Source organism: Tachysurus fulvidraco, chromosome 6 (genome assembly GCF_022655615.1).
Source record: "Tachysurus fulvidraco isolate hzauxx_2018 chromosome 6, HZAU_PFXX_2.0, whole genome shotgun sequence".
Classification (NCBI taxonomy): Eukaryota; Metazoa; Chordata; class Actinopteri; order Siluriformes; family Bagridae; genus Tachysurus; species Tachysurus fulvidraco.
In genome coordinates, this window is record NC_062523.1 from 21,289,537 (window position 1) to 21,317,173 (window position 27,637).

Below are 27,637 nucleotides of genomic sequence, written 5' to 3' on the forward strand. Positions count from 1 at the left end.
TACTAGTGTCTGTTAATCTTGAAATAAATAAATATTATTATTTATTACTATGATTATAAACTAATAATAATAAAATAAATTAATCTTCCACTCCAGCTGCTATTCCAGTACTACAACACAAGGTGTGCTTTTATTATTTATTGAAAACAGTTATTTATCCTTCCTTGAATATCTGAAAATAGAATCATTTGTAGTGTACTACTAATAAGCATAGAATGTTCATAAACAGATAATAGCAACGATCCTTGCATTCAGCACGGTTCTACAAATTTCTTATCTTTCCACTAAAAACTTATGGGGTACATAAAAGTTAAACAAATAATTCAGTGCTACTGTACTTACATACATCTGATACAAGCCATCCTTTGGCAAAATCCATATGACAGAACAGACAGTGGATTTGACAATAACAGCAAAAAACAGAACAGGGCCAAAGTATGAGTAAAGGTTGATGGACATTTTTCTTGATGGAAATCTTCAACTCATTACAGGTATTTATTTTGTTCCTGTTGGAAGTAGCTGTACACAAATATGACACCCCTAAATAGATAACAGTAAATAGTAACTTAAAAGAAGATAATGCTGTAGGAAAATCATAAGAATAAAAGGAGTGCTTAAAAGAGGCAAATACGGTGCAGAGACAAACTTATGATTTGGGGCACAAATCATGGAGCGGCATAAAATTATGTTTGAATTTAATATTGAATTAAATTAATTTTATAATATTACTGTGCTCTTGTTTGGGGACTTTGCTGCAATTTGTTCTGTCCACAGCTTTCAGCTTCAGCATATAATGAATTACTCAGGCTACGAACAGAAATCTTTCAGGAGAGGGGTAATTAATTTCTACCCAAAGGTCTAGATATCGAGAACAAAAAATATATATAAATGATTATGAATATAAAGCTGAGGCATGGTTCTGATATTTGGCTCCCTCTGAGAGTTCTGAGAGAAAAACTATTAGCCAGAGAAACTACACATCTTGAACCATCATAGCATCATTTGGCCATGTGTAAGAGTCCATCGTAAAGGAGTCATAGTCAGAGTTGTAGACATGTGACAACACAAAGGCTTCTTTATCCTTGGGCTCAGGATACAATGAAGCAATATCATGTTTATAAGCATAATCCACAATCTGAAAGAAAAGAACATTAAGAATGAGACAATAAGAGGAAATAAATGTTAATTAGTTCAGTCTACTTCTTGTAGATATAGACAACTATAGAAAAGGAGAGAAAAGGCTAACATGTTGCTGCCTCTAAGATATAATATGCTTGAGATAACACTTTATTGATCAAGGGAATTAAAGAATGTGATTTAATCCCTCTGTATGTAAATATAACAATGCTGAACCGTAGCAGACGTCTGCAACTAGATTTATCAAGGAGATGGAAAAGGCCATACTTTCTACCCAAAAAAGCAGGGTCAATTCTGTTCTCTTGGACTCCTTTACTGGTTAGGGCACTGGGCCACTGATTCCTGAGACTTAAGTTCAAGTCACAACATTATCAATCAGCCACTGTTGGCTTAATGAGCAAGGCCCTTTGTCCCTCAACTGCACAGTTATATGTTCTCTCGGTATTAACACAGTTAGGATAAAAGAGCAAACTTTAGACCTCTGTGCCAATGGTCCAATGCACTCATGGTGCAGTAAAACCTTGGGTAATAGATCATACCCATATACAAGATACATTGGCTAAAACAAAGTTATGGTCCATGAGACATGAGGCGTAATCATCTATATCTAAAAATAGTGAAAAAATATGACTTTAGAAGATGATACATTTTAGAAATGGCCCAGTAAGAGACCAGATCTAAGGCCTATCAAAAACCTGTGGGATGACTTAAACATATTTGCAAGACTGTAAGACTGTAAAAAAATCGCCAAATCTGAGACTATATTACTAGCAAAATGTGCTTCAGCAAAGTATTAGTTAAAGGGTAAGCAAAATTATTATGATTTTTTTTCTTTTTCTCCTAAAATGCTTCCCGTATAGTAAATCTCTTTGCTACTATATCATGTTAAGGATGGAGAAAATGTTGCTTTAATTTTTTTCTACATCATCATAACTTGCACTTTTAACATGGGGTTCTAGACTGGTTATATCCACTGTAAAAATGATGATGTTGTTTTAACTAACCTTCACGGCTATCTTGAAGGACACTTCTCTGATTGTGCTGAGAGGGGGGTATAATCTGCCTTCCGCCAGATGCTCCTCTGTAACCATTTCAGCTATCGCCTGAAACACAAATCAAAAATGTATTTGGTCTTCACCATGTAATATGTCCGATCATTTTTTTTTTTAAATTCATATTTACCTCTGCTGTGGTGAGGAAAATGTCATCGGATATATGACGCACCCCACAGGCAATAACACCCAATGCAACACCAGGGAACACATAAGCGTTGTTACCCTGGCCTGGGTAGAAACTGCGTCCATCTGCAAGAGTCACCTTCGTGAAAGGGCTACCGCTGGCAAAGATCCCACGACCCTGACAACAGTCAGTTTACAGGTTTTACTGTATATCAGGAAGTACAATGTTACAAGGAGCAGGCTATCATAATCCTGCCATAAAGCACTGTATAATCAATGTGCATTTTATCATTCAATTCAAAGACCTGCAGGTCTTTGCTACCTCTGTGAGTGTGTAACACTGCTCTGCAGTGCACTCTGCTTTACTGGTGGGATTGCTGAGAGCAAATATGATGGGCCTTTCATTGAAGGATGCCATGTCCTTTATAATATTCTCATTGAAAGCTCCAGCAATGGCAGCAACACCTACACAAAAAAAAAAAATTCATTCATTTATACTAAAGTATTTACTGATTCAACCTACACTTCACTGTGAATGTTATGTTAATGTAAAAAGACATCACTAAACATTAACCAATCATGTTTAGATGTCTGAATGCAGTACTGTACAGTACAGTGCATTATTACCAATAATAGCTGTAGGCTTAATGGTCTTCACCACCTCCTCCAGGGTCTTTACATGAGGATGCTCATGGGCAAACTCCTCCTTCTCATGGTTCAGGTGACTTCTGCCCTGAAAGGCATAAGCATAAAAAAGTGCATAACATACAGTGCACATAAGGACATTCCCTAGAAATCATTTAAATCATGTAATTAAATTCTACTACATAAAGATCTATTTCCGGGCATGGTGTAGGAAGGCAGCCATATTTTAGCAAAATGATAATGGAAGGCTATTTAGAGGGTTTGAAACTAATTGCTACCTTTACGATTAGTCCTTTAGAGTCCACCATCCAGATCCTCTTGACAGCATCAGCATAGGACACCCCCTCCTTCGCCATCGCCATGGTGAGCAGATGAGCAATGCCCAAAGCAGCCTGACCCCACAAATAACAATAACAATTCAAATCGATTCTGCTCCTTCTTACATACAGTAGGTGGTTCAGAAAATTGAGGTGGTTTGCTTCAGAGGCCAAAATTACATGTGTTTATCTCTAAAAACACAACTGCACATTTAGTCTCTATGATTACCTCTCCTGCTCCTTGAAACACAAAAGTGTGATCGGACAGCTTGTTTTTGGTGATCTTCAGAGCAGAAAGAATCCCAGCAACAGCCACCGATGCTGTTCCTGACAGGGTTATATTATATATTTATAGTTATATTTTCTTCAGTGATTTATTGACACACTGATTTCTGAAATGTGTTGTTTAAATCTGACATTTGGACCTACCTTGGATGTCATCATTGAAGGTGCAGTAACGATTGCGGTACTTGTTAAGAATGCGGAAAGCATTGCTGTTGGCAAAATCTTCAAACTGAATCAGACAGTTCATCCCGTACCTACCACACAGACCAGTGTTAATCATTATCTAAGCTATCAGAACTCATAACTGACACACTGATTGGCTTGATACTCACTTGTCTGTGACTGCCTGCATGAACTCATCAATAAGGTCATCATATTCTTTTCCTCGCACCCGTTTGTGCTTCAGTCCAATGTACAAGGGATCATTTAAAAGAGTCTGTCCAGAATATGGAAATTATTAATTTAATCAGACCCATTCTAATGTGTTCTCTATTCTGTGACTTATCTTAAATAAAGATTTGGGGATGTGTTTGAAATTGGTATGCTGAACCAGGACAGTGACAGTAAAGCTAAAGTTGGATAAATACCATGATGAACATAAATGCACTGTTTACCTCATTGTCAGTACCCACATCCAGGAGCACAGGTAGGCACTGTTGAGGATGCACTCCACCACAGGCTGTGTAAAGAGCCAGCTTGCCCACTGGAATACCCATTCCATAGCTACCTAGGTCCCCAAGCCCCAGGATCCTTTCACCATCAGTTACCACAATGGCCTGATAACGCACAGACACACACACCACAAATGAAATAACTGAAAATGCCCGATCATACCTCTACTCAAAGACTTTCTCTGTTAACACCTTGATGTTCTCCTCTGGCCATGAATTCAACATGGTAGCTATGTGGCCCTTGTCATGAATGGTTATAAAAAGTCCTCTGGAAGACACAGAAAGAACTATAATTCGTAAACAATCTCAAATAACATTGTTCTTAAAAAGTATGTCAGTGTCCACAGAATAATGTTTGTGATGTGTCTAACCGTGGTCTCCTGAATGCCAGGCCATATTGTTGGCAGGCCAGTCCTACAGTGGGAGTGTAAACTATAGGCATAAACTCCTCAATGTCTGAGGTCAACAGACGATAAAAGAGCTTTTCATTCCGGTCCTGTAGCGTCATCAGCAAAATGTATCTGCAGGAAAAGAAAAGAAAACAAACACTTCCTTTGTATACAGTAAACAAACCTAAATGGCCAAACAATGGCTTTACAACAAATATGTCTCTTAAACCACACTTTTTAAAAATATATACATAAAAGAAAGAATTACTATTGTGTACAGGTAAATCAAATAAAATAAAGAGACGTATTTTATGTGCTTGTTTAAATTTTAAGAGTAAAATGTTATTTTCCAGTTATATTCATAGTTCCTGCAGCGTGAAGGAAACACAAACCAGGAACTCCTCTAATCACGCTGTAGTTTTTGCTCAGTTTTGTACACAGTGTAAGAGATGGTTCGATGCTTTTAAATTCATTTAAAATCATAGTGTTTCACAAACATTACTTGTCAAGGGGGTTGGTACGTGTCTCATAGCTCTTCATGACACGGAGCACCTGGACATCTTGGGAGAGAAAGCATGGAGGCAGAAGGCCATGGATACCCAGCTGGAGCCTCTCCTCCAGAGTAAATGCCATGCCCTGTAAGAAACAAAACCACAGCACAATGAATCACAACTGCAAAATGTTGCTGTTACAGTCATCCCAGTGCCTGCTTTACTGCTTTTGAGTCGGTCTCCAAGTCTGGGCAAGATTCCATTAGCAAGGAAACACATACCACATAATGAATCTATTTTTTTCTGACCAATGGAAATTCTGTCTCACTGGCCCACCCCTGTTACACTGCCTACTCACTCTCTCACTCACATGCTCTCACATGCGCTCGCTCTCTCTCTCTCCCTGAACTAGTGGATATGACTGTCCTTGTTTTTAAATCTTTTTTCACTCTCTAAATATCAAGCTTCCTGCTTCATAAGCAAAATAGACAGAACAAAAGAAAGCATTTAATATCATTAGTTAATGTAACACTCATGAAAGTCCCTGAGTCATTTCCTGCAGCATAAGTCCCACTTCTCCATACTGGAGCGAGTAAATCCTCCTCATGAATTAGTTCAGAGCTTCAGGGTGCTTCGGTGTTGCAAATAAGGTCTAAAGACATACTTCAAAGAAAATCTAGGACAATATCTTTTTATTTTTCTTTGAGAATGTAAATATGGCTTTGAGTTGTACTTGTTATTTAATATCTAGACTACACGAACATTAGTAAAGACCTTCATTAGTCTCTCTGTTCTTTCAGATTATAATTTCTCATAGATTCTCTAATTACTCTGAAAATTATATTGTTGCTCTTTTAAGAGAAACAGTTTTAATTAGTACTATGTGGTTCAGAAAAAGGCCATCTGCCAGATGACTACACATGTACTGTATTATACATGCCCCACAACACTGAACAGCAGATTATAAGAATCCAGGTTACATATATAAATAAAAATGCGAAAGTTTTTACGTTCCATATCATTAATGTGTTCGGTTTTGTCTGGTCTATGCTCTACTTTCCCTTCTGTAAACAATCCTAATAGCTTATCATTGCTTTGATACTTTGAAGTACATAGATTGCACCTTATCTATGTCAGGTTCCTTAGAAACCTTTTCTCATTCTTTACAGTATAACCGATCAGAGCATATGTACCCTTCTTTTCCTCAACACAAACAATACGGTTTGCATCCTTCTCTGACCTGTAACTCATTAGAACAGAACAGAAGCCTTTATTTGTCACATAAACATTCAGTAAAATTCATAATTTGCATATTACCTTATTAAGGTGGGGGTTCCTTGTGATGTCATAACCCCGTTTTTTGGTCCTGATGCTGCTAGGTTTGGAGTTTGAGGCCGAGTGACACACTCTTTGTAGACCTAGTAATGGCCTAGTGAGCCCATGACCCAAAGGAAGATCTGAAGGAGTGCTGTTGGCCAACACACGGACGGACCTGGTTGTCTGTCTGCACAAAGACAGCACATTCTTTCCAGAGAAAGCGTTCATGTTTCCTAAAGAAAGAACGTGGAAAGAATGCTGTCGACATTTGGTCGTACATACAGTAATCGTCAGACAAAAGCCCTGTGCCTAAGGGTGCATCCGTAGTGCACGACATAAGTGGCAGAAGTCTTTGCTTCAGTCCCATTGAAGTGCATGAACACATTTAGATGAGATTTAGAGATGAAGCGTCACTACATTCACAAAAAAACAGATAAACGGGCGTTGCCGAAACAATAACACTCCGTGTCTGTTAGCTATTAAAGCGACCTTGGTTTCATAAAAAGCCTCTATATAAACTCAGCATATGTAGTTGCAGCACTATTGTATAATATGTTGAGACGCTACACAAAAGGCGCATGTTACAAAAGGCGCATGTTAGCCGTCCTGCAAGATTGTTGTTATGCTATTCTGTTATATCTGCTAGCATTGATCAGAAACACATCTACTCAGAAATATAACAGTCGAAAAAATACCTGAGAATCTCAATAGCCGCGCCTTCAATTCTGTGTAACAGTTTAAAACCGCATATGATTTTGAATGCAAGTTACTTCCCGTCTGCTTTTATTTACCGGCTGCTTAAACTGGCGATTGAAGCTTGTTTGACATTGACGCGTTCACTTCCTTACACTCCGATAGCTGGCCCCGCCCTCTGTCCCTTACAGCTAACCAATCAGCGCGGGCGACGCAGGTCGGACAGGTTTTATGTCCAAATAGAATATTGGGTATAAACTCTACACGTACAAGTAGGACGTGTGGTACATAGCATGTTATTTGTAGGCGCCTGTATGGAAAAGAAAAAACCTACATACATTATTTTGTTCAAGCCACATCATGAACATATATGCATGATATTTTATTTTTTGAAATTTCTTTTTGGCAGACCATAAGAAGATGGACATTCGTCTTTATGATTTCATGTAAGACTTAAAAAAACAAACAAACAAAAAAAAAACATTTGCCCTTACAGCCAATTATTCATTCTTTTATCTTCGAATTTATACGAATCTGGAGCTTTGAACCGAAGCACTGGACCTGAGGCAGGGACATGTCCCGTCAATGGGACAATTGTTTAACACCGATAATTACATATTCAAACACATTCAGACCTGGGGCAAATAAAGATTTTCACAACAATCCACCTACTGACATTTAGTAAGCTAGAAGAAAAACCCCACCTTGGCCTCTATGTAAAACTCCAGATAAATGTGCAGCCAAGTAGTCACATGAAAATTATTTATTTATTTATATGCGATTACAGACAATTGAAAAAAATATCTTTGAAGACAAAAATAAAATCCAGAACTTTTTTTTATGAAACAAAATAAGTACACAAGTCTTGTACAATTAGTGTACACAAAATAACTATTGTAAATTATCCATGCAGAGTTCAGTTCAAGTTATAATTCATATTTTCTTCCAAAGAAGTAAAATCTTAAAATTAAACTTCCAATGTCTCTTATCTGAGTATCATTTCAGCTGTAAACAAACAAGATATAAACTATAGTTGTTTGTTACATAAGTTACAACTTTCAAATCTCTCAATTAATTCACATTTTAGCTCTTGTAGCATCAAATAATCAATAAATTACTGGTTATTATTCTTGATTTTGTTAATAATAAGCTAGTGCAGCCCTAAATCACTTCCAATGTCATTTTGATTCGACACATTCCAAATGATTCAATCTCAAAACTTCTGGGAAGACAGTGAGATCTTCCAAAAGCTGCACACACACACACACACACACACACACACACACACACACACACACACACACACACACACACACACACACACACACACACACACACACTTCCTTCATATGCAACACAAACCTCAAATCTCACAGGAACCAACACTTCTTTATAAATTCCAACATGCTTAGATTTATTCCTTTTTTTAACCCCAATAACGTAATAAAAATGCATTTACAAATGTAAAAATGTATTTACAGTTAACTGTAGGTTTAAAAACATTATAAACATTTTAAAAACATTAAAATTAACTAGGTTAGGTTTCTGTGAGGATAAGGATTTAGAGCATGTAGATTGCGAGGCTACTCACAGAGTAAAGTAATTCCAACAAATTGTGTGTAACAGCACCAAGAGTGAGACAAACCCTGCTGCATAACAAAAAAATGGATTCAAATAATACAGACATAGAAATTGTGAAATGAAATCAAAGAGTAAAATTACAATTACTAAAACAATAAAAAAAAGCTTTAGTGCACAGTGAAGTGTAAAAAAATGTGGAATTACAGAGCACAAATAGAATCATAAAAACAGAATCATTAACATTTTTTCTTTTTTAAAATTACATTCTACTCTTCCAGTATAACTGGCCTAGTCATGTTTATTTGTATATGATTTCAGATTGATCTTCTGAATGATACTTCAACACTCTATATTACAGAACCTGTCACGATAACACTCACTGTGGAAATACAGTAGAGAGCAGGAAGAGGCTTCAGATAACAACGCTGACAGCACTGCGAGAGCTCTTGTCCTAAGACACAGAGAAAGTAAGAATGACACATTGATTGGGCAAAGACACAAACAGGGGGAAAGAAAAAACATTCACATTCACCCAATCTCACCGAGTTGTGTTCACTAGTCCTCTTGCCTTGACCTGGTTTGATTTCAATGGAAGAGTAACTAGGTGGTTTCTCAGACCAAGCTCTGTCTCGCGATCTTGATACGCCTCTGTAACTATCCTCCTCCTCCTCTGAGCTCCTATAGCCATCCTGAGGTGTAGGAGAGTAGCTCTCATCTTGTTGAGGTGCTGCCCATTGCAGTTCCTTTATTAGCTCAGCTTTGCTGCGAATACGTGGGCCAGACCTTTGTGTGCCATTGTCTCCCCTGTGTTCTCGTGACCCTCGGCCTAATCGCCTGTCATTCCAGTCAGACTCATCGCTGGTGCTGCGTAGGATTCCACGCCGTGATGACCCGGGATACCTGGAATTGTCATGGTTATGACCTGTGTGGTTTGAGCTGCCACTTGATTGACTGGAGTTTCGGGGTACCCTGCGATTCTCTCTTGGGCCTCTGCGAGAATTCAGGCTCGGTGCCCGACCTACGATAGGGGGCAACTGGATGACCCTGCGCTCTACCCCATGCACACCAAATTCATTCAAAGCTGAAAGCATACTAGGAGGACCGGGGGAGAAAGGTACAGCTTGTGTTAATGGCTGCATGGGCTGTACATTCTGCAAAGGTTGAGGCTGAAGGGCTACTTGCTGAGGAGGTAGGGTTTGAAGATGGGTTGGTACATACTGAGTTGGATGTGGGGCTCCCACATCCATCCGTCTCACCTGACGCTCCAGGAAGTCTAGCATCTGACTATTGCTATGGTTACTACCATGTACACTCCCATTGGCTTGGACACTATGCGGGAATACCATAGGTGGGCCAGATTGCTGGGGGGAAACGACCATTGGTGCCATTGGAATGTTGTGTTTAGAAGAATGTTCTGAGAAGGAACCTGTTAATGACAGATTTGAGGAATTTGTGCATATCATCATTTTGTTCATAAAGTGTAAGCATGGTAGAAAATGGAGATTTAATAAATCACTTCATTATGTCATAAATGCATGACAAGTGGTGCTGCACACCTGAGTAGAGCAGAGGGTTTGCCTGAGATGATCCATTAGACCCAATTGGGGCATAAATCGGTTGGCCATGGAGCCAGGGTGCCATGGCTTTCTGTGCCTCACGCATCATCCTGTGTTGCATCACCACTACAAAAGAGCAAGAGAGAATGTGTCAATTTACGAACAATCTACATTCATGAATATATGCAACAAACAACTTCTAAAAGTCAGAGTTTGTGATGCTTTGCTCCAAACAATTCCGAAGTTACTTATGTTAAGTTTCTGTATAGTTTCTTGTTTACATTCTTTACCTTTCTCTGGGCAGCAGCATGTTTCTGGACAGCATGGACAGCGAACATAGCAGCAGCAGTTCTGAGGGCAGCACTGACAGCAGCAGATGCAGAAAAGTGTGATCAGAAGCAATGCTCCAAGAATGATCAGCAGCACAGTCAGCCAGTCTGAGAGAAAAAGAGACAACATATTACATTCTATTCATCAACAAAATGAATTCGTAAAATGTTGTAAAACCTCTTACTTCCATTTGTTCTCTTGTCTTTACCTAATTTGTCATGATTTCTCTGTGACCAAGTCAAAAGGTTACAATAATTTGAGCTAGCATCACTTACTGTACACAATAAGTTTGATTTCTCGATCAGAGTCTCCAACGGTATCCCCAGCTGCATCGACGGAGCAGAAATACACACCATTATCCCACCACATGACCTCAGTGATGACCAGATCAGCTTCTGCAAATAAACAAAAAATTGGGCTAAAAGACACAACTCAACTCACTTTTATTTGTGCACATGTGTGTACGTATATTTATAAACTGCTAAAAAAAGAATTAGGGAACACTTAAGTCACAGACTGGCTCTCAACTGAAATATTTGCATTGAAAATCTTTACTTATTTGCCTTGTGTAATTCATAGAGAACAAGCTGATGTGACAACGGAAACCAAAATCAACAACCCACTAGGGATTTCATCACAGCTCAATGAAATTTAGCAGCATACATGGCCCCCCAAGTTCTTTTAAACACTTTCAAAAACATCTGCGCATGCTCCTGATGAGATGATGCATGATGTCCTGGGGATATATTTTCAGATCTGGATCAGAGCATCAGTGAGTTCCTGGACAGTCTGTGATGAAACATGGCAGCTCGGATGCTACGATACATACCATCCCAGAGGTTCATTTGGATTCAGGTCTGGGGAACACGAAGGCTAGCCAATGGCATCAATGCCTTCATCACCCAGAAAACAGCTACACATTCAGTCGGTACCCAACAGCAGTAAGGGTACCATTGGCTAGTACATGAAAGTCTGTGCGACCCTCCAAGGACATAAATCCACAGAACATCATGGCTCCACACCAAACCTGTCATGCTGGATGATGTTGCAGCCAGCATAACTCTCCCCATGGCATCTCCAGACTCTTTCACATTTGTGACATCTGCTCAGTGTGAACCTGCTAACTCGGTCAAGAAGAATAAGGAGAGAGCAATTGTCTGAACCATTTCGGGAGGTTATTTTGCTGTTGCCTCTCCAGTGCACCTATTGACACTTTCATTTGCACTTATTTACAATCACTTCCTAATTGGACATACTGATACCCCCAAAATTTAACTAAATTGATGTTATACTGTGATGATTAAGTTTTCCCTTAATGTTTTAGAGCATATACACAAATGTTTTATCTAGTGCAAGACTCACTGTTTTGGATGGTGATCTTGCGTTCACGGTATTCTGTCCCCAGTATGGGTTCATTGGTTCCTTTCTTCTGAATAACTGTGCGGATGGTGCGTTGGCGATCAGGACAGTCATTGGCCGGATCTTGGCCCAAACTCAGACCAGCCTGGTATGCTGGACATACAAAGAACAGAAAAATATACTCTGACTGCTATAACATTGGATTAATGTTAGAGATGCTGTTCAGAAATTTTAGCCTTCTTTTACAGAATTGTTTCTTTGGACCTCTGTTCAGGTTATTAATATACTCCAGGGATCCCCAGATTTTCCCAAGCCCCAAGTCCAAATTGAGATATTAGCTCTCCTGGGTGTGTTCCAGGATCTTGGCAAGACACAGGTTCTGCCAATACAGCTGTTTCAGTCATTTGCTGTTTTTTGCACAATTCTATATATTATCCCAAGAACCTGCTGCTAAGAAACTGTGTTCATTCAAATGTTACTGCACGAAACATTCAGTATTCACATACAGTATTCACACCGGTCGGTGCGGTTTCTGTTTACTGTCTTTTGTGTATTGTATTTTTTGTACCTTTTGTATTGTCTTTAAACTTTTTGTCTGCACTGTCTTTTGTCCTGCACTGTCTTGTCTGTCTTGTCCTGCACTGTTTGGACCAGGCTGCACAGTTGCACTTCATGTGGCTAAGACTACTTACAAGTCCATAGCCCTGTCTATGTTTTATGTAGCACCATGATCCTGGAGAAACGTTGTCTCATTTCACTATGTACTGCAACAGCTACATATGGTTAAAATGGAAATAAAAGCTTCTTGACATGACTTGAAAAAGAACTGATCAGGTCATCCAAAGGCATTCTAGTAACAGATTACTTCCAAGGGTTCCCCAGGCTCAACACATCACAGATAATAAACCCAGCAACTCTGCAAAGAAAGCTTGTTCCTTAAACGGTGTTACTATTCAAGTTAATGGAAGCAATATAATGGAAATATAAGAAATAAAACCTGAGTAACTGCAGGTTTTCAGTACCTGCTGAGTAATATTGTAAAACAGGGTCCAAGCAGAACGACTTGTAGCGCCATGTAACCAGCACATCTTGTTGGTTAACAGAAGTAGAATAGTCACAGCGTAAGATGACTGAGGCAAACAGAGTGGTGCTCCGTTCTGTCTGGGGGACCGTCACCTGGATAGCAAGCACTTCTAAATAGCAAGGAAATAAGGCTTAGTAATCACTTAGGCCTTTATAAAACTCTGAAAAATACTGGTCACTTCATTTGGTATTAACAGTGAAAAGGTGATTAGACATATAGACCATCAATTCTAAGATGCTACTGTAACAGTTTGGGGTTATCATTTTTGGCAATACTGTATGTTAATTACAGTTTTCTCAAAACAGCAGTGATTTTATATATAATATTTGTGTGTCCTTTGTACTCTGTCCATTTTTTTTAGGACAATCAAATTTCTTGGACATTAGCTTTCCCTGTACAATGTTTCTTAAGCTATCCAAATGGGGAGGAAAAAAGAAAATACACTCTCATGGTACATTAACAACATTTAGAGTTAACAATAACACTAGTCTTTGGATTACTGTACGTAATAGCCTCTGCTTGTTTTTATACATAAGTTGTATCCAAAAAAACAAACAAACATATAAACTGGACTGCGTATATAAACAAGAGACGACCTTTGGAAATCTCTGTAAGTTGTTACACCAAAACATGTCCAACGATTGGTCACGTGATCGGGTTTCTTCTTTAACGCTACAAAAAGTAGGACTCTCCAAAACAACCACAGACAATTTCCCAAGATTCTACAAAACGAGTGAGTGGGGAAAAAACACATAGAAAGAAACAAATTAGAAACATACGGGTAGCAGTCCTGTTTACCTGTAGAAAAAAGGTAGCAGTACAGCGCCACTGCCAGCGTCCTCTCCATGGTTTAACGCGCACAAAGTTCGGTATTTTCACCCAAATATCACCCACGTCGATTTGTCTGTGTCTCGAATGACTCATCCAATGGTAACATATTGTATAACGTTAAATACTTGCACTTGTTTCACTCAGTTTGCAGGTGTAAACGTACATGTCCCGACAGGCCGTACTTTCGGATAGCTCTCTCCCTTCCCCCATAGACAGTGACATCATTCACCTCACCTCTGTACAGGTGCATCTGTACACACAGCCGAACATGGCGGAAACCCGTTTAACGCGGACTCATTATTATAGCGCTAATTATGATTCATATTCACTATATGTTGTTCAAACATTCAATGGTAAAACCATTGCTTTTAATTAGTTCGAAGGAGAATAACCACTGTTTGGACTAAAGTATATTAAACTATTGTTTTGTATGTTCACCACAAGGTGGCGGTTTATCAGCCTTAAAGTAAAGGCTTCTGACGCACTGTGCATGACAATGGATTCTAGACAATGTCTTTGTTACCCTTTGAGAAATGTAAATTTTTAAAAACAAGTTATACCAATTTATTTACAATAACGTTTGTGCTACACTACACTCTATACATACAAGTTGCTACACTGAATGGAGGTCCTCTTAAAACACCTGAGGACACATGATCATTTTCCTGAGGTCTGTTTGGTAGACTTGCTGTCTATGAATATTTTAGCACTGATGTAAGTAATCATACAATGTGAATCGGGTTTGATCCTCCTTGTTGGTACACTGTAAAATAACCCAAGAAAGTCCTGGGCTAGAAATTGGCCCGGCAGCGCTCTTGTTGCACAGGTTCCTCAGTCCGGCAATGATCTATCTCACAGTATGAAGGCAAGGACTCATCCTCCTCTTGTCGGTTGCTTGGTGATCTGCTATAGTGACAGTCACCGTTCTTTCTGGAGCTCTTTGACGGTGTGTCGCTGTCCTCATCAATTCGTCCACCATATTCCCCCTGCAATCTTGCCTTGTGCTCCAGCACAGAGGTCGGGTAGGCATCATTGTATGACTTTCTACGAGTACTATACCTTTCACTGTTGGTATAATGCCTCTTATCTGATAACAAAGGTGGGCTATGGCACCACCAGGTGGTATCATCATCATCACCATCATCCTGGAAACTTTGAGGCCTGTACCATTTCTGGCACCTCAGTTCTATGTCCACATCTTGTTCATTGCCAAAAAGAAATAAAAATCCCCCCTTCGTCCAGCTTGGTGCCCATAGCTCCTCTCAAACTCCTCCAGTTCATCCAGGAAGCCTGTGCGGCCCCTGACATCAAAAGCCTTCCTGGGCAGGTGCTTAGTTCTTTTACAGCTGTATTGGGCAGAACCTGTGTCATGCCAAGAACCTGGAGCACACCCAGGAGAGATAATATCTCAATTTGGACATGGGTTTGGAAAAATCTGGGGAGAGTCTCTGCTTACTGCATATTACAGTACGTCTTATTTGTAGTAGGTTGGGTATTTTTGATAAAATAAACATTACTATGACAACTTGGAATATGGAATATGTCTAAGTAACAGACAGATCAAAATAGCCAATATGTTCAAACCCCAGGTTCTCCCAGTTTGTGGTCCCACTGCGGTGCACGTAAATATGACATCCAAGAACACCTGTGCGCACCAGTTTCATATATCTTCCTGCTATTGTCATTTCATTTCCTGGAGAAGAAGGATCCTTTCCTTTGCAGATCCTGTCATGTTTCCTGTTTGGCGTTGAGTAAGCATTGCTGAACATATGACCTGTTTCGTTTCTTAGTCACTTCTTCTGCTGCACAATGTAAATCCAAAAACACTCACTTGCTACAAACTAAGAACTATTACAGAACAATTATCCTGGTGTTATGTGTCATCTTTCTTAATAATACGGTGTGTGTGTGTGTGTGTGTGTGTGTGTGTGTGTGTGTGTGTGTGTGTACATTAGCAATGTGTGTTTAGTGTTGTACACTGATACATGATAAAGAGCATTCATATTTTATCTTGAGCACACATATTATCAGCTATAATAAATTAAACAAATATTACACATTACAGGAGGCAGCATTTACATCAAATGAGTTTTTAATTCAAACAAGTAAAATTCTCAAAGGTTTATCATCAAAAAACATTCCATATTCTCCATGTGGAAGAACTGATTAACACCGAAATGCAAAATTACTCTATAGTGCAAACATATAAACCAACAACAACAACAACAATAATAAAAAAGATTCACAAATACAGTAATTTAATATCAAGGCTTTTCAAAGAAATGGATACAAATTTTTATGATGTCATTTCAGTGTCCAGGGTTTTGCACAGTGGAGAAAGGATTCACTTATCATAGGCTGTAATGTCAAAATACTGATAGGCCCTAAAAGAATGAGTGACTGGGTTTAAAATGCAATGAAAGGAATGTGGAATGTGCTTTCACATGCATCTTTATGCAAACATACAGATGCATGTGCTTTCACATGCATCTTTATGCAAACATACACATATTGACACACAGATTGACAATGCACACATGTCTCTTCATTACTGTTTCCAAGCTGCAGTGTCCTCATTTCTCCGATGTACATGGTATGCATTCATGCTGCTTTGTGCATGTCCTGGTAGATGAATGACAATAGTACGATGTGAGTCCAGTGTGATCAGCACCATGGATACTCAATGACTTCAGACAATGAGCGAGTCTCTGCTTAGATGAGTGGTCTGTTAAAAACACCAAGAGCCACATATTAAAGACCCAAATAACAAGTTAGCTTGCTAAGTTAGTATAAGGCTCTGCAGATAATAGCAAGCACAAGGTCCAGGTCTCAGCTCTGTTTGTTATACACAGTATGACACCTGTATAAAAGTATAATATCTAATTCACAGAGTATTTCTTGTACACAGTAGCGTTAAACATACAAGTTTTGTTATGTAAGACCATACTACAGTATAGCTTTGCTTAGTCAAAGTGCATATCTGAAATCACAGGAACTTGTTGATTATTGTTTAGAGCTCTTAGAATTGAACAACTAAGTGGCATCAAAGCAGAGACCCCTACAGGTAACTCACCAATTTTCTCGGTCTGTTCTTGTCCTCCCTGAGCTCTTGTAGAGTGTGGGACATGCTTTGATTAGGGCGAGTGTATGAGAATGGCCTTATGGCTGGCTCCATGGTCCGGCAGCGCTCTTGTTGCGCAGGTTCCTCAGTCCGGCAACGATCTATCTCACAGTATGGAGGCAAGGACTCATCCTCCTCTGGTCGGTTACTTGATGATCTGCTATGGTAACAGTCACCGTTCTTTCTGGAGCTCTTTGATGGTGTGTCGCTGTCCTCATCAATCCGTCCACCACAGTCCACCTGCAATCTTGCCTTGTGCTCCAGCACAGAGGTCAGGTAGGCATCATTGTATGACTTTCTACGAGTACTATACCTTTCACTGTTGGTATAATGCCTCCTATCTGATAAAGGTGGGCTATGGCGCCGCCAGGTGGCATCATCATCATCATCTTCATTATCATCATCCCGGAAACTTCGAGGCCTGTACCGATTCTGGCACCTCAGTTCTATGTCCACATCTTGTTCATTGCCAAAAAGATCATGAAAATCCCCCCTCCGTCCAGCTCTGTGCCCATAGCTCCTCGCAAACTCCTCCAGTTCGTCCAGGGAGCCTGTGCGGCCCCTGGCGTCAAAAGCCTTCCTGGGCAGGTACTCTGAGCGGCAATTCCACCTGCAAAAAGATACACATTAGATTTAACATATACACAGCAAAAGGCTTGGGTTAACATAAACACAAGTACTAGCACATATACTAAACCCACCGGCTATCATGATCTTCAGTGCGACTGCTTTTAAAATGTGTGGGCCGGGGTCTGTGAGCTGTGGATGCTGTGTGGATCTGTGGCTCATTGCTGGGGTCAATGATTGGTGGCAGAGCTTTCTTTTGCACCTGCCTATAGGTCTGCCTGAAGTCCACATCACCATCATGCAAGGAGCTAAGTTCTGATACACTGCCAACTGTTGACAAAAAAATATTATTTTGAAGACACACTAATAATATCACAAAATTATGTTAGCAGGTCCATTAAATAGTTTGTAATGTACTGTACAGTAAATTTGCAAAATACAATTGCAGGAAAAAGCCATAGTTAAACAGCACATACATATATTTTAATGACAGCTAAGGTTCTATCAGGGTTAAGATTGAAAAGGACATCATACCTTATAATACAAAGGTATATTATGTACAGTAGATACAGTATGGGCAAAAACCTAGGTAGAAGTCTGTGCAACATTCATACTGTATGAGTGTGATGATAGTAACGTTGAAAATGTTACATATAACGATACACACATTTCCAATGATAACCACCTATCTCACTCACAATTATAGTTTTTCTCACAAATACAAACAGATGGCTGAAAAACACACCAACTGCATATAGGCTTATATGGGTGACCTGTCCACTTGTCTGTATAGAACTTTGCCAGGTCCCTTTCTATATAGTACACACCGTTCATTGTGTCCTGAACCTGACTGGATTGGTGACAGAAGTCATCATCCACTGTGGACACACACATTCTGTGTGTAGCTTTTAAGCCTTGAGGCTCTATAACATAAATTCATAAAATATAAACCCTCTCCTAATGTAATCATACATCTTACACCTTTAACATTTCACAGAATTTTTGAAAAGTTTTGTTCTATTCTTCTACTTTATTCCTGCTTGCTGGCGTCTTTTCCTTTTTAGTATTTATTTTTTGCTATTTTATGCTTTGTCCTCTTCATCTTTTATTTTGTTTTTTAGCTTTGCAAAGCACTTTGAATTGTCTTTGTATACAAAAATGATTTATTTAAATAAACTTGCCTTCCCTTCAATCAGTTAAAGAACAATTAGGCATTAAAAAATATTTGAGTATTATATCAGACTCGAATCCGTACAATAAGCTTAAATCTTAAATCTGAACAATTACAATACTGAAATCTTTAAAGCACTTTAGTAGAAGAAATCACTGATTTTACTGATCTTAAAAAATAAGTGCCTTGTGAACAATTTCTTCAACTTTGTCATTTTGAGGAAATGAGTGTTGAACATCACCGACCTCTAGCTGTATTGTGCTCTAAAGAGGGTGGTGCTGCAAGAGGGTGGTGCTGCGGCTGCTCAATCCGAGAAGGTGCTGCTTGAGGAACCATGGGAACACCATAGTATGGTGGATATATGGCAATCTGGGGAGGTTGTCCACTTTTAGCCAATTTACCTGCTTCATATACTGAAAAACAAAATTGATAATCTTTGATTATTACAAAGCATAGCAGTGCAAGCGAGTAGGGGTGTGAGAGCGTGTTTTGGGGTAGGGCTGGGAGAGTGGTTTTTGGATACTCACAGTGCTTCGGACAACAGCAGGTATCAGGGCAACAGCAGCAGCGTATATAACAGCAGCAGGAGTAAGGACAGCACTGACACCAGCATACTCCAATCACCAATAGAAACAGAATGCTACCCAAAGCTACAGATCCCACAAACACCCACTCTGCAACAGAGAGAGAGAGAGAGAGCACTTGTATATTGCTATTCAGACATTCCTATAATTTGTATCATGTACCACCATTTTATTCTGTGATTCAATCCTGTAGGTTTAATCCTGTTTAGAAACACACACATTTTTCCCCTCAACCTTACATATAACACCAGTGCAGATGATTCAGACTGTGTGCTGCCTCTTTCATGGTCTTATCTCTGTAGTCAGTCTGCACTATTGGACTAATGATGTACTTCCTTTGGGCATGAGCAAAACTTTAAGCCCTCAGCGCAGATCACATCCTGTTAAAGAATGGAGCATTTCTGGCTTACCTAACAGACTAATACATGCAGTATGGAGTGTTTTCTGACTTTGGCTCAAGACAATCAGATGATGAATCAGATCAATCAGTCAGAATAATAACAGGTCATTACAGGTTGATTGAGCATGCAACCCCATGAAAGATTATTTGTAGAGCTAGAAAGAAGAGTACAGTAGGTTTGATAAGCTGAAAACACTTGAAATTGAAAAACACCATTGAAAAACAGAACAGGAAGTAGAGTTTTGATACAGAAGTGCAGAAAAGCAAGAGAAAGCAAGAAAGCCACCATACCTGGAATAATTTCCAGCTCAAACTCAGGCAGGATGTCATTCAGCACACCTGTCTTACCTGTGGAGATGAGAGGAGCACAGGTGAGCAGCAGCTGAAAGGTCAAAAGCCAGGGCGAGAGGGTGAGATTCATGCAAGGAATGCGATTGAAGAAAGAAAGGGTTTGTAAAGATCAGATTTTGAATCATCCAAAACCATGCAGAAATTGGGATACATTTTTAGTTGGTTTTAATGTTACTGCTTACAACCCTTTTAAGTGAGCAAGATCTGTTCATCTAAAAGTGTGTTAGTGTGGAATAACTGTTAGGGGAGTGTAGATGTGTGGACAGAAACCAAATGCTGGTATATATTTTGATTATGCCATTTAATGCAGGCATTTAAGTAGTGCAAGACAGTTAGGTGAACAAAGAATTCATTCTGATGCAATTTTGGAAGCTAATGTGTGTAATGTATTCATGTGACGGGGTTAAAAGGCACACTCCTTTCTGGCAAGGTGGCTAATTATAGCAAGGTGCAATATTACTGTTACTTTAGTTTGAACATCGCATGCCTAAGTGAATGCAGGGAAACAGCACATGCACATGCCTGTCTCACATGACATATGAAGTATGTTAGACATGTAGAAACCTACAACTTACATTCATATCTTATTACACAAAAACAAATTTATATAGTTAATATAGTAAGGTTGACATATTTATTTGATTTATTTAGAACAGTCTATTCCAGGGTGTGTACGGTGCATATAAAACATGGAATGACCCATTCCTAGCTGGAATACGATTGCTAGCATTAATTACAGTAAGCACAACTTACTTAATGTTATATATGAACAACCAGCACAGATAAAAAAAAACATAGTCACACAGACAACTGGCAGGTGTAACTAATGCAATTTGTCAGTTTTCTGCCATTTCCCAAAAACCTGCCATGTGAAATGGCAAAAACTGTCCCTAGTTTTGAGTAAGTGTGTATGCAGGTTGTACTGGAATTGCATTTCAGAGTGTATAGTAATCTGTTGGATAAGTTCACTGTTGGATAAGAGTATACAGTAGCTAATAAACTGCTTCTTCTCTCTCCCTCTCTGTAAAAGTTTACATTAACTCCTTCTGCTTGGTGTGAAGTCTGGTGCTTGATGCTGCCACAGTTCCATTGATGTGGCTTCTCTCACTCTCATTTATCTTAAATAATAATAATATTATACTACACACACGGAACATCCTTTTAACACACATACAGTACTGGGTTTATATTGTATGATTGTGGGAAAGTACTAATTATCCATTAATCACCCAGGAGAGGATAGGTTGTCATTTGATTCTGGCTCCTATCAAGGCTTTTTCTTTATGTCATCTGTGGAGCTTTTCCTTGCAACTGTTGAATCTGGCAAGGATCTTAAATCTGTTTTTCTGCAAAACTGCTTTGTTACAATTTTTATTATTAAAAGTTTCATACAAATAAAACACAAGCTAAAATACTATTACTGGCATGTCCTTCAGTTTAACTTTGATTTATCCAGTTCCTTTTATTCGCTAATCCAAACCTCTTGTAGAAACTCGGTATCAGTCTATGTTTGAGAAAGTGTTACTTCTGTAAACTGAATTGTATAAGTAACACTTTCTCAAGCATAGACTGATACTAAGAGTTGCTAGTATCAGTCACACATTGTATGGCTGATCTGTGTGTATTAAGTCCCCTTTGTGCTGCCAAAACAGCTCTGACTCATTGAGGCATGGGCTCCACAAGACCTCTAAATGGGGTGCTGTGCTTTCTGGCAGCCAGACGTTAGCAGCAATTCCTTTTAGTCATTTAAGTGTGAATTGAAGCCTCTATGGATTTCATTTGTTTGTTCAGCTCATTGTTTGACCCTTCTGTCAGTTGTCCTTCCTTGGTCCAATGTTGTTAGGCCCCAGCCAATGCATTACACTCCATAAGACCTGCTATTTTTAAGATGCTTTGACCCAGTCATCTAATCGTCACAATCTGACCCTTATCAGGGTCATTCAGCTCTCTACACCTGCCCATTTTTCCTGCTTTCAACACATTAGCTTAAATACTGTGTAATACATCCCACCCCTTGACAGATGCCACTGTAATGAGATAGTCAATGTTATTGACCTCACATGTCAATGGTTTTCATGTTATGGCTGATCAGTGTCATGAGGAGAATCTGTCATCAATAAAATATACATAAATAACATGAGATTCATTATTTATTTAAAATATATTTTACTCAAATATTTTAAATGATGCAGTGGCTTGTGTAATCACACACTCACTGAGCGTGAGCAGTTCATAAACAAGCTCACTTGGGAGACAGATTTCAGGCTAATGGACTGACTGTTCTGAATGAGCAGAGAAGCATTAAAAGAGCACTCAGATACTAGGCTTTCTCCTACCTTGGCACCTTCAAGAAAAACACACAGAAAAGTAATTTAAGTGAGACACCATGAGTAGGACATTACTGATCATAAATGCAAAATCAATACAAGACAGATAAGAATAAGGGAGTGTCAAGTCCAAAGTCATTTAGTCTTTCAGCCCAGGAGTTCGGTAATATTTTCATATTCTGGCACTAGTCATTAAAAAAATCTGTCCACTTCTGTACAGATTTATTTATGGACATAATCCAATTTTTTAAATAAAAGGGTTATTATTTCTAATATTTATAAGTTGTGAAGTTGTGGATTACTGTTTTTCCTATTTGTTGAGGCCATAAAGCCTGTCTTTGAGAAATATTTCAATATTTGGCAATATTTTTATGCCTAATGATAGGCTAAATAACTTTAACAATGCAGTAATAAATATAATAAGTTTCATTACATTGGGCTGTGATTTCCACCACTGAAACTAAATTTAAACATCATGGACCCACTGGGTTTCCCTCACTGACACCAATTTGAGCTCCATGGCTTTAGCCCCAGCAAATGCTCTTTGGATGCATGATTCAATCTTCTCTTATATTGCAAAACCCATTATAATCTTCTTAAGCAGTGGCCACAATAGACAGGTTGTATTCCCCAGGATCTGTTCTCTCTCTAACTGTTTCTCTCTGACATTTATTTCTTTATTTGCCAATAAACAAGAGGTTGTGGCATTCCTTGCATCTGGAAAAAAGCAAAGGGTTCAGAGTGGCTTATAATGCTCATGTCGATAAACTACATATATGTTGTCTGGCCAGGGGGACCACTGGACCTTCTTTTGTTCAGCAGAAAGAAATGGAAGCACTGCAGTCATATAGCAGCAAACAATCAAGGAATCCCTGCAGGGATTTTTTTTCTACACATGGACCTGTACTTTAGATGCGACTGACCTTAGAGGAGACAGATGAACAAAGGAGCCTCTTATTAAGCTACAGATCCCTGTTGAGAGGCATGCGCCATTCAGCCGTTACCATGGAAGCCCTTGTAAAAGCACTTAGGAATTCAAACCCTGGCGTTAGCAAGCAGTTTTCATTGAAAACTCATCCAAACACAACAAACACACACCATCAAAATACACAAGCAGCTTTTTGATTACAAAAATATGCTATGCCCAAATATGAGGTTCCATTTTGTAAAGTGTTGTACAACTTGGAAGAAAACCAACAAAGGTATCTAAATGCATAAAATCTTTGACATCTTTCCTATATATATGTTGTTCATATATATTTACAACATGTTATATTTTGACTTTTTCAGACTCTTGAAAAGTTGAATGAGATATTTAGACTTTCTATGTAATGCTAACATGTTTGTTGTTGACTGAAGAATTATAATACATTATAATAACCATCTTTCACAATTTAGCAGTAAAAACCATTTTTAAGACACCATTTAAAAAAATAAATAAATCAGGATTCGCCATGTTTGGATGCCAATGTAGGATCGCAAAGCCATGAGCATTAACAGTAAAGCAATATCCACCATTGTTGATGTTGTGTTTGTGGTTGCTGCTGCTGTGCTAAAGTTGCTGCATAATGTTGTATACAGTGACATAAGACTTGGCTCTGTGATGGCTTTCTAGCCCATGAAAAGGCAAATTGGTTCTAGGTTCACCAGTGGGACGAATTTCGAACCAGCATTCTGAACTCGGTTCTTTCTGGTGGAAAGGGGGCATAAGATGGCCACCACGGTACTGATTAGTATCATTGTCATTGACAAGGGGTAAAGTGTATTAGACCATTCAGATTTATGAATTCAACCCTGTTACTATTTCAATAATGCAGTTAGTTTTAAATGTGCATTTGCAGTCCTAGTCCAGAGGATATGACTCACCAAGCACCAGCAACTCCACCTGGCCTTCATTCCTGCCCTCCAGATCATCACCACTGACCACCTGACAGAAGTACACCCCACTGTCACCCCACTGTAGCTCTCCAATACGCAGGTCTGCTTCTGAACAACAAGAACCTTTTGTTAAACCTTTATGACTAGTCCTAAGATAAACAAAATTTTAGATTATTATAAATATAATTTTCAAAAGTATACAACACAATATAATACATCAAATGTCTGACTTTATAGAGTCAAGATTCAGAGTAAATAAATAAATAAAATAACATGCCAATCGTGATTTGTGTGTAAAAAATGCATTTTGCAATCCTGTCGTTTGTGACTAGGGGGGGTAAGAATGCTTGTTTAGAAGGGAATGGGGGAGTGTGTTTGTTTTTGATAAGGAGTAATGTGGGGGTATTTTGTGAGGCACAGGAGAGTTGAAGTATTCCTAACTGAGGCCTGCATCTGACCATTGTGTAAAGACTGTGCTCCTATTTGAGGAAACAGGAAAAGTAGGACACAATTGCCTGCACATTTCCTGCAAAGACAGATTATGCACATAACGGCATGTGATTGAACAAAATAATTTTGGTATACAATATAAAATCTGTCTAAATCTGTATTTCCCCCTAAGCACTTATTATTATTATGACAATTTAAATCAAAACACCTCAAGCTGATTGGCTCCCCTTTCATGCAGTATGTTAAGCAATCCAGATGATGTCACTGACTAATCATTGACCGGCCAGCTCCCTCCGTAAAAGTCATCAAATTTAGACTTGCCCTTCTGATTACTTCCTGTTTGGGACTGGGACAGAATTGCTGCTTAATGGTTATCCAAATGAAACCTCTTCTGGGTATGTATACAGGGTCTTTAATGGGAATTGTGGACAAATGGTCCTATTTTAGAAGTACAAATATATCAAGTGGTCACTTTCTAATGAATAAATGCAATAATAATTCAAATACTAAGATTTTGATACATTACTGTTAATTATGGAGATATCTCTGCCTTTATATTGTTTAGCCAGGTTAAAGGAGTCGCCTTGCTTGGAGGCCACGACAGTACGACTTTTATCCGAGCAGTCCAAGTAGCTTTTGTCCCCCAGCTTAGAGCCATGGACTACCAGAGTCTCAGAGAAGGTGAACGACTCTTTGGTTCGGTCTGTACAGTAAGACTTATACATCCACTGCACCACAGGGGGTTTGATGGAGTGGGTGTTGTACTGGCACTGTAGCACCACAGAGGAAAACAGCATGGCAAACTTCTTATCTTCCTTTACTGTCACATGAACACAGTCGCAAGCCAACCCTGAAAAAAAAATTAAGAAGAGGGGTCAGATAATTTAATACTTAATCCATGAATTCTGACAGCAACAGAATGGTAAAGAACAGCTAAATTGAACATAAATCCAGCACTGGTGAAACTGAAATATTTTACATATTTTAGTATATTTTAGGTAATATAAACAACTCTCATGTTACAAATACAGGACCATTTTGATCTTTATTAAAATTAGCATTAACTTTTTATACTGTGCTTTGATTATGCTCCAGTCTATGCATATTCATTGGCTAGCATTAACTAGAATAAAGATGTGAACATGGCTTCTGAAAAAAATCCTCAAAAAAATGCTCTCTCATTTAAAAAAAATGAAATTAGTCATCCACTGTGTGTTGATGTGTGCATATCTGATCATGAAAAACTTGCATTTGTTCAGCTGGGTGGGAGATAAGCAAGCTGGACAGAATCAAAAGAAGGAGGATCTGCCTGGAGTGTGTGCGTGTGTGTGTGTGTGTGTGTGTGAGAGAGAGAGAGAGAGAGAGAGAGAGAGAGAGAGAGAGAGAGAGAGAGAGAGAGAGAGAAAGAAAGAGAGCGAGCGAGAGAGAGAGAGAGAGAGTCAGTTAAATTCCTGGCTGTGTAATTAAGTGAAATTCCTGACTCTCTCTCTCACTCTCTCTTTCTCTGTCTCTCTCTCTTTCTCTCTGTGTGTCGGGGGTATGTCAATTTAGAGAGAGGTCACGGTCTGCTGTTCGTCTGAGTTTGGTGGTGCTGCTGAGATTGAACATTTGTAAACAAGAGGAAATTACAGGAGGACTCTAGGCAAGGCACTCACTAACTCTGGAGCTATATCTCACAATTTAAAAACATGCACCCTGTTTACATCCTGTTTTGAACAGACCTGTCTCACTTCAAGTCTATATAAATATATGTCAAAACCTCACTTGACCATCATCAGACGAAAGCTGACCATCGATATAAACTCTATTCTCTGAGTATCCTAAACAGAGCAGTAAAGACTGTCTCTTTCTCCTTTTGTCGTCAGCCTGATTCATTGTTCATCATTACGGTGAACCCCCACCCTGTAAGACCTATAGCAAGGAGGGGTTTAAAACCCACCAATAAGATAAACCCACTGGCCAAGTCACCCGTGAACGCCCAATTAAATGAGATTTGAACAGAACCGTTACATGGAATTATATTTGTGTTCAGGACGAGCAGTAAAGCTTTATTGTTTTAACTGTTTAATACAACAAACTATTTTCCTAGGCAGTAGGCAAAAAAATGGAAAGCAACATTTAACAAAACACTAAATATCCTGGCTATTCTATTCAAATCAACAAAGTAATTCAGATTAGGCGCCACATCCATATATACACATCCATTTATAAAAGCAAGGAAAGGTTTTATGTATTTATGTATTTAATAACAGACACAGGAAGCAGAATGATGCATTGAATCCTTTGCTGTATTTGTCACTAAGACAGATTTGATACAAAGTAGTCTCATATCCTGAGGCACTACTGAACTGCACTGAAGTCTTTACTAAACATACTCCCTTTGGGTCAGCATAAAAGTGCCTGGTTTTGATATGTGCACAAAATATTGGCAAGGTTTAAGGTTTGGAAAACAACAGACCAGTGATTTTTAGATTCTGAATCATTATCATTCCACTTTAAAGTCCAGTATTCACACACATAAGCTCTGGATCCCTCTAGTTACTGTAACTCACATCTAATCACTAGAATAAACACATTAAAACTGGACTGTGGGAACAACCTGTTGATCACTTCTCAGGATTTACACCTTCTTCTGCAAATAAAAGTTTAAATAGTTTGAGACTTACGTGCAATAAGTACGTAATAAGGAATCCAGTGACTCAATATCAATCTCATTGTCCAAATAAAATCAGATAAATGTATAAATATCTGTTGTTGTTCTATCATCAGACCGTTGTTCGCTTCATACTCGTGTCCTCGAGGCGGATGGATTAACTTCAGAAGAGAATGGAGCGTACCATGTTACCAACGGGGGCGCACATTGTAAACTGTGGATTATTAATGCAATAGAATAAACAAATGTCCAAATAAAATATGCTTCATGA

General features: G+C 38.9%; 3 protein-coding genes across 5 annotated transcripts; all 3 read right to left on the reverse strand.

Moving 5' to 3' along the window:
* Window positions 1-123: 123 nt before the first annotated feature.
* On the reverse strand, window positions 124-7,356 carry me3 (malic enzyme 3, NADP(+)-dependent, mitochondrial). Of its 2 annotated transcripts, none has more exons than XM_027166004.2 (15): window positions 7,222-7,356; window positions 6,431-6,663; window positions 5,125-5,258; window positions 4,605-4,754; window positions 4,426-4,501; window positions 4,177-4,338; window positions 3,895-3,998; window positions 3,707-3,816; window positions 3,507-3,604; window positions 3,239-3,352; window positions 2,943-3,048; window positions 2,638-2,780; window positions 2,320-2,493; window positions 2,142-2,240; window positions 124-1,135 (listed from the first exon to the last, which is right to left on the reverse strand). In XM_027166004.2, exons 2-15 carry the CDS (start codon window positions 6,656-6,658, stop codon window positions 974-976), a joined length of 1,860 nt encoding a protein of 619 aa, XP_027021805.1. In that variant the 5' UTR covers window positions 6,659-6,663; window positions 7,222-7,356; the 3' UTR covers window positions 124-973. The 2 variants fall into 2 exon arrangements, with proteins under 2 accessions (XP_027021805.1, XP_047670723.1); XM_047814767.1 differs by having other exon boundaries at window positions 7,126-7,290.
* Window positions 7,357-7,871: 515 nt separating this feature from the next.
* ildr1b (immunoglobulin-like domain containing receptor 1b) lies at window positions 7,872-14,158 on the reverse strand. The gene is made up of 8 exons (XM_027166007.2): window positions 13,832-14,158; window positions 12,972-13,142; window positions 11,953-12,102; window positions 10,866-10,985; window positions 10,551-10,697; window positions 10,261-10,386; window positions 9,247-10,130; window positions 7,872-9,155 (listed from the first exon to the last, which is right to left on the reverse strand). Exons 1-8 carry the CDS (start codon window positions 13,878-13,880, stop codon window positions 9,117-9,119), a joined length of 1,686 nt encoding a protein of 561 aa, XP_027021808.2. The 5' UTR covers window positions 13,881-14,158; the 3' UTR covers window positions 7,872-9,116.
* A 1,780-nt stretch (window positions 14,159-15,938) lies between these two features.
* ildr2 (immunoglobulin-like domain containing receptor 2) lies at window positions 15,939-27,632 on the reverse strand. Of its 2 annotated transcripts, XM_027166005.2 has the most exons (9): window positions 27,380-27,632; window positions 25,240-25,563; window positions 24,252-24,371; window positions 19,999-20,055; window positions 19,251-19,397; window positions 18,969-19,136; window positions 17,687-17,882; window positions 16,938-17,595; window positions 15,939-16,589 (listed from the first exon to the last, which is right to left on the reverse strand). In XM_027166005.2, exons 1-9 carry the CDS (start codon window positions 27,477-27,479, stop codon window positions 16,554-16,556), a joined length of 1,806 nt encoding a protein of 601 aa, XP_027021806.2. In that variant the 5' UTR covers window positions 27,480-27,632; the 3' UTR covers window positions 15,939-16,553. The 2 variants fall into 2 exon arrangements, with proteins under 2 accessions (XP_027021806.2, XP_027021807.2); XM_027166006.2 differs by lacking the exon at window positions 19,999-20,055.
* Between the last annotated feature and the right edge of the window lie 5 nt (window positions 27,633-27,637).

What these genes read in the sequence shown, in the direction of transcription:
- me3 (XM_027166004.2), bottom strand. Translation starts at nt 6,658, where the DNA reads ATGAACGCTTTCTCTGGAAAGAATGTGCTGTCTTTGTGCAGACAGACA. An exon ending in CGTACCAACCCCCTTGACAA is followed by an intron (nt 4,755 to 5,124) that starts GTAATGTTTGTG and finishes CTTTTCCTGCAG; the next exon opens with ATACATTTTGCTGATGACGC. An exon ending in CCTTCAAGATAGCCGTGAAG is followed by an intron (nt 1,136 to 2,141) that starts GTTAGTTAAAAC and finishes CTTTTCTTTCAG; the next exon opens with ATTGTGGATTATGCTTATAA.
- ildr1b (XM_027166007.2), bottom strand. Translation starts at nt 13,880, where the DNA reads ATGGAGAGGACGCTGGCAGTGGCGCTGTACTGCTACCTTTTTTCTACA. An exon ending in CTGCTACCTTTTTTCTACAG is followed by an intron (nt 13,143 to 13,831) that starts GTAAACAGGACT and finishes CTTGCTATTTAG; the next exon opens with AAGTGCTTGCTATCCAGGTG. An exon ending in GGACTAGTGAACACAACTCG is followed by an intron (nt 9,156 to 9,246) that starts GTGAGATTGGGT and finishes TCTGTGTCTTAG; the next exon opens with GACAAGAGCTCTCGCAGTGC.
- ildr2 (XM_027166005.2), bottom strand. Translation starts at nt 27,479, where the DNA reads ATGATAGAACAACAACAGATATTTATACATTTATCTGATTTTATTTGG. An exon ending in TTATTACGTACTTATTGCAC is followed by an intron (nt 25,564 to 27,379) that starts GTAAGTCTCAAA and finishes TTTTTTTTTCAG; the next exon opens with GGTTGGCTTGCGACTGTGTT. An exon ending in TGAGCTGGAAATTATTCCAG is followed by an intron (nt 19,398 to 19,998) that starts GTATGGTGGCTT and finishes TCTCTGTTGCAG; the next exon opens with AGTGGGTGTTTGTGGGATCT.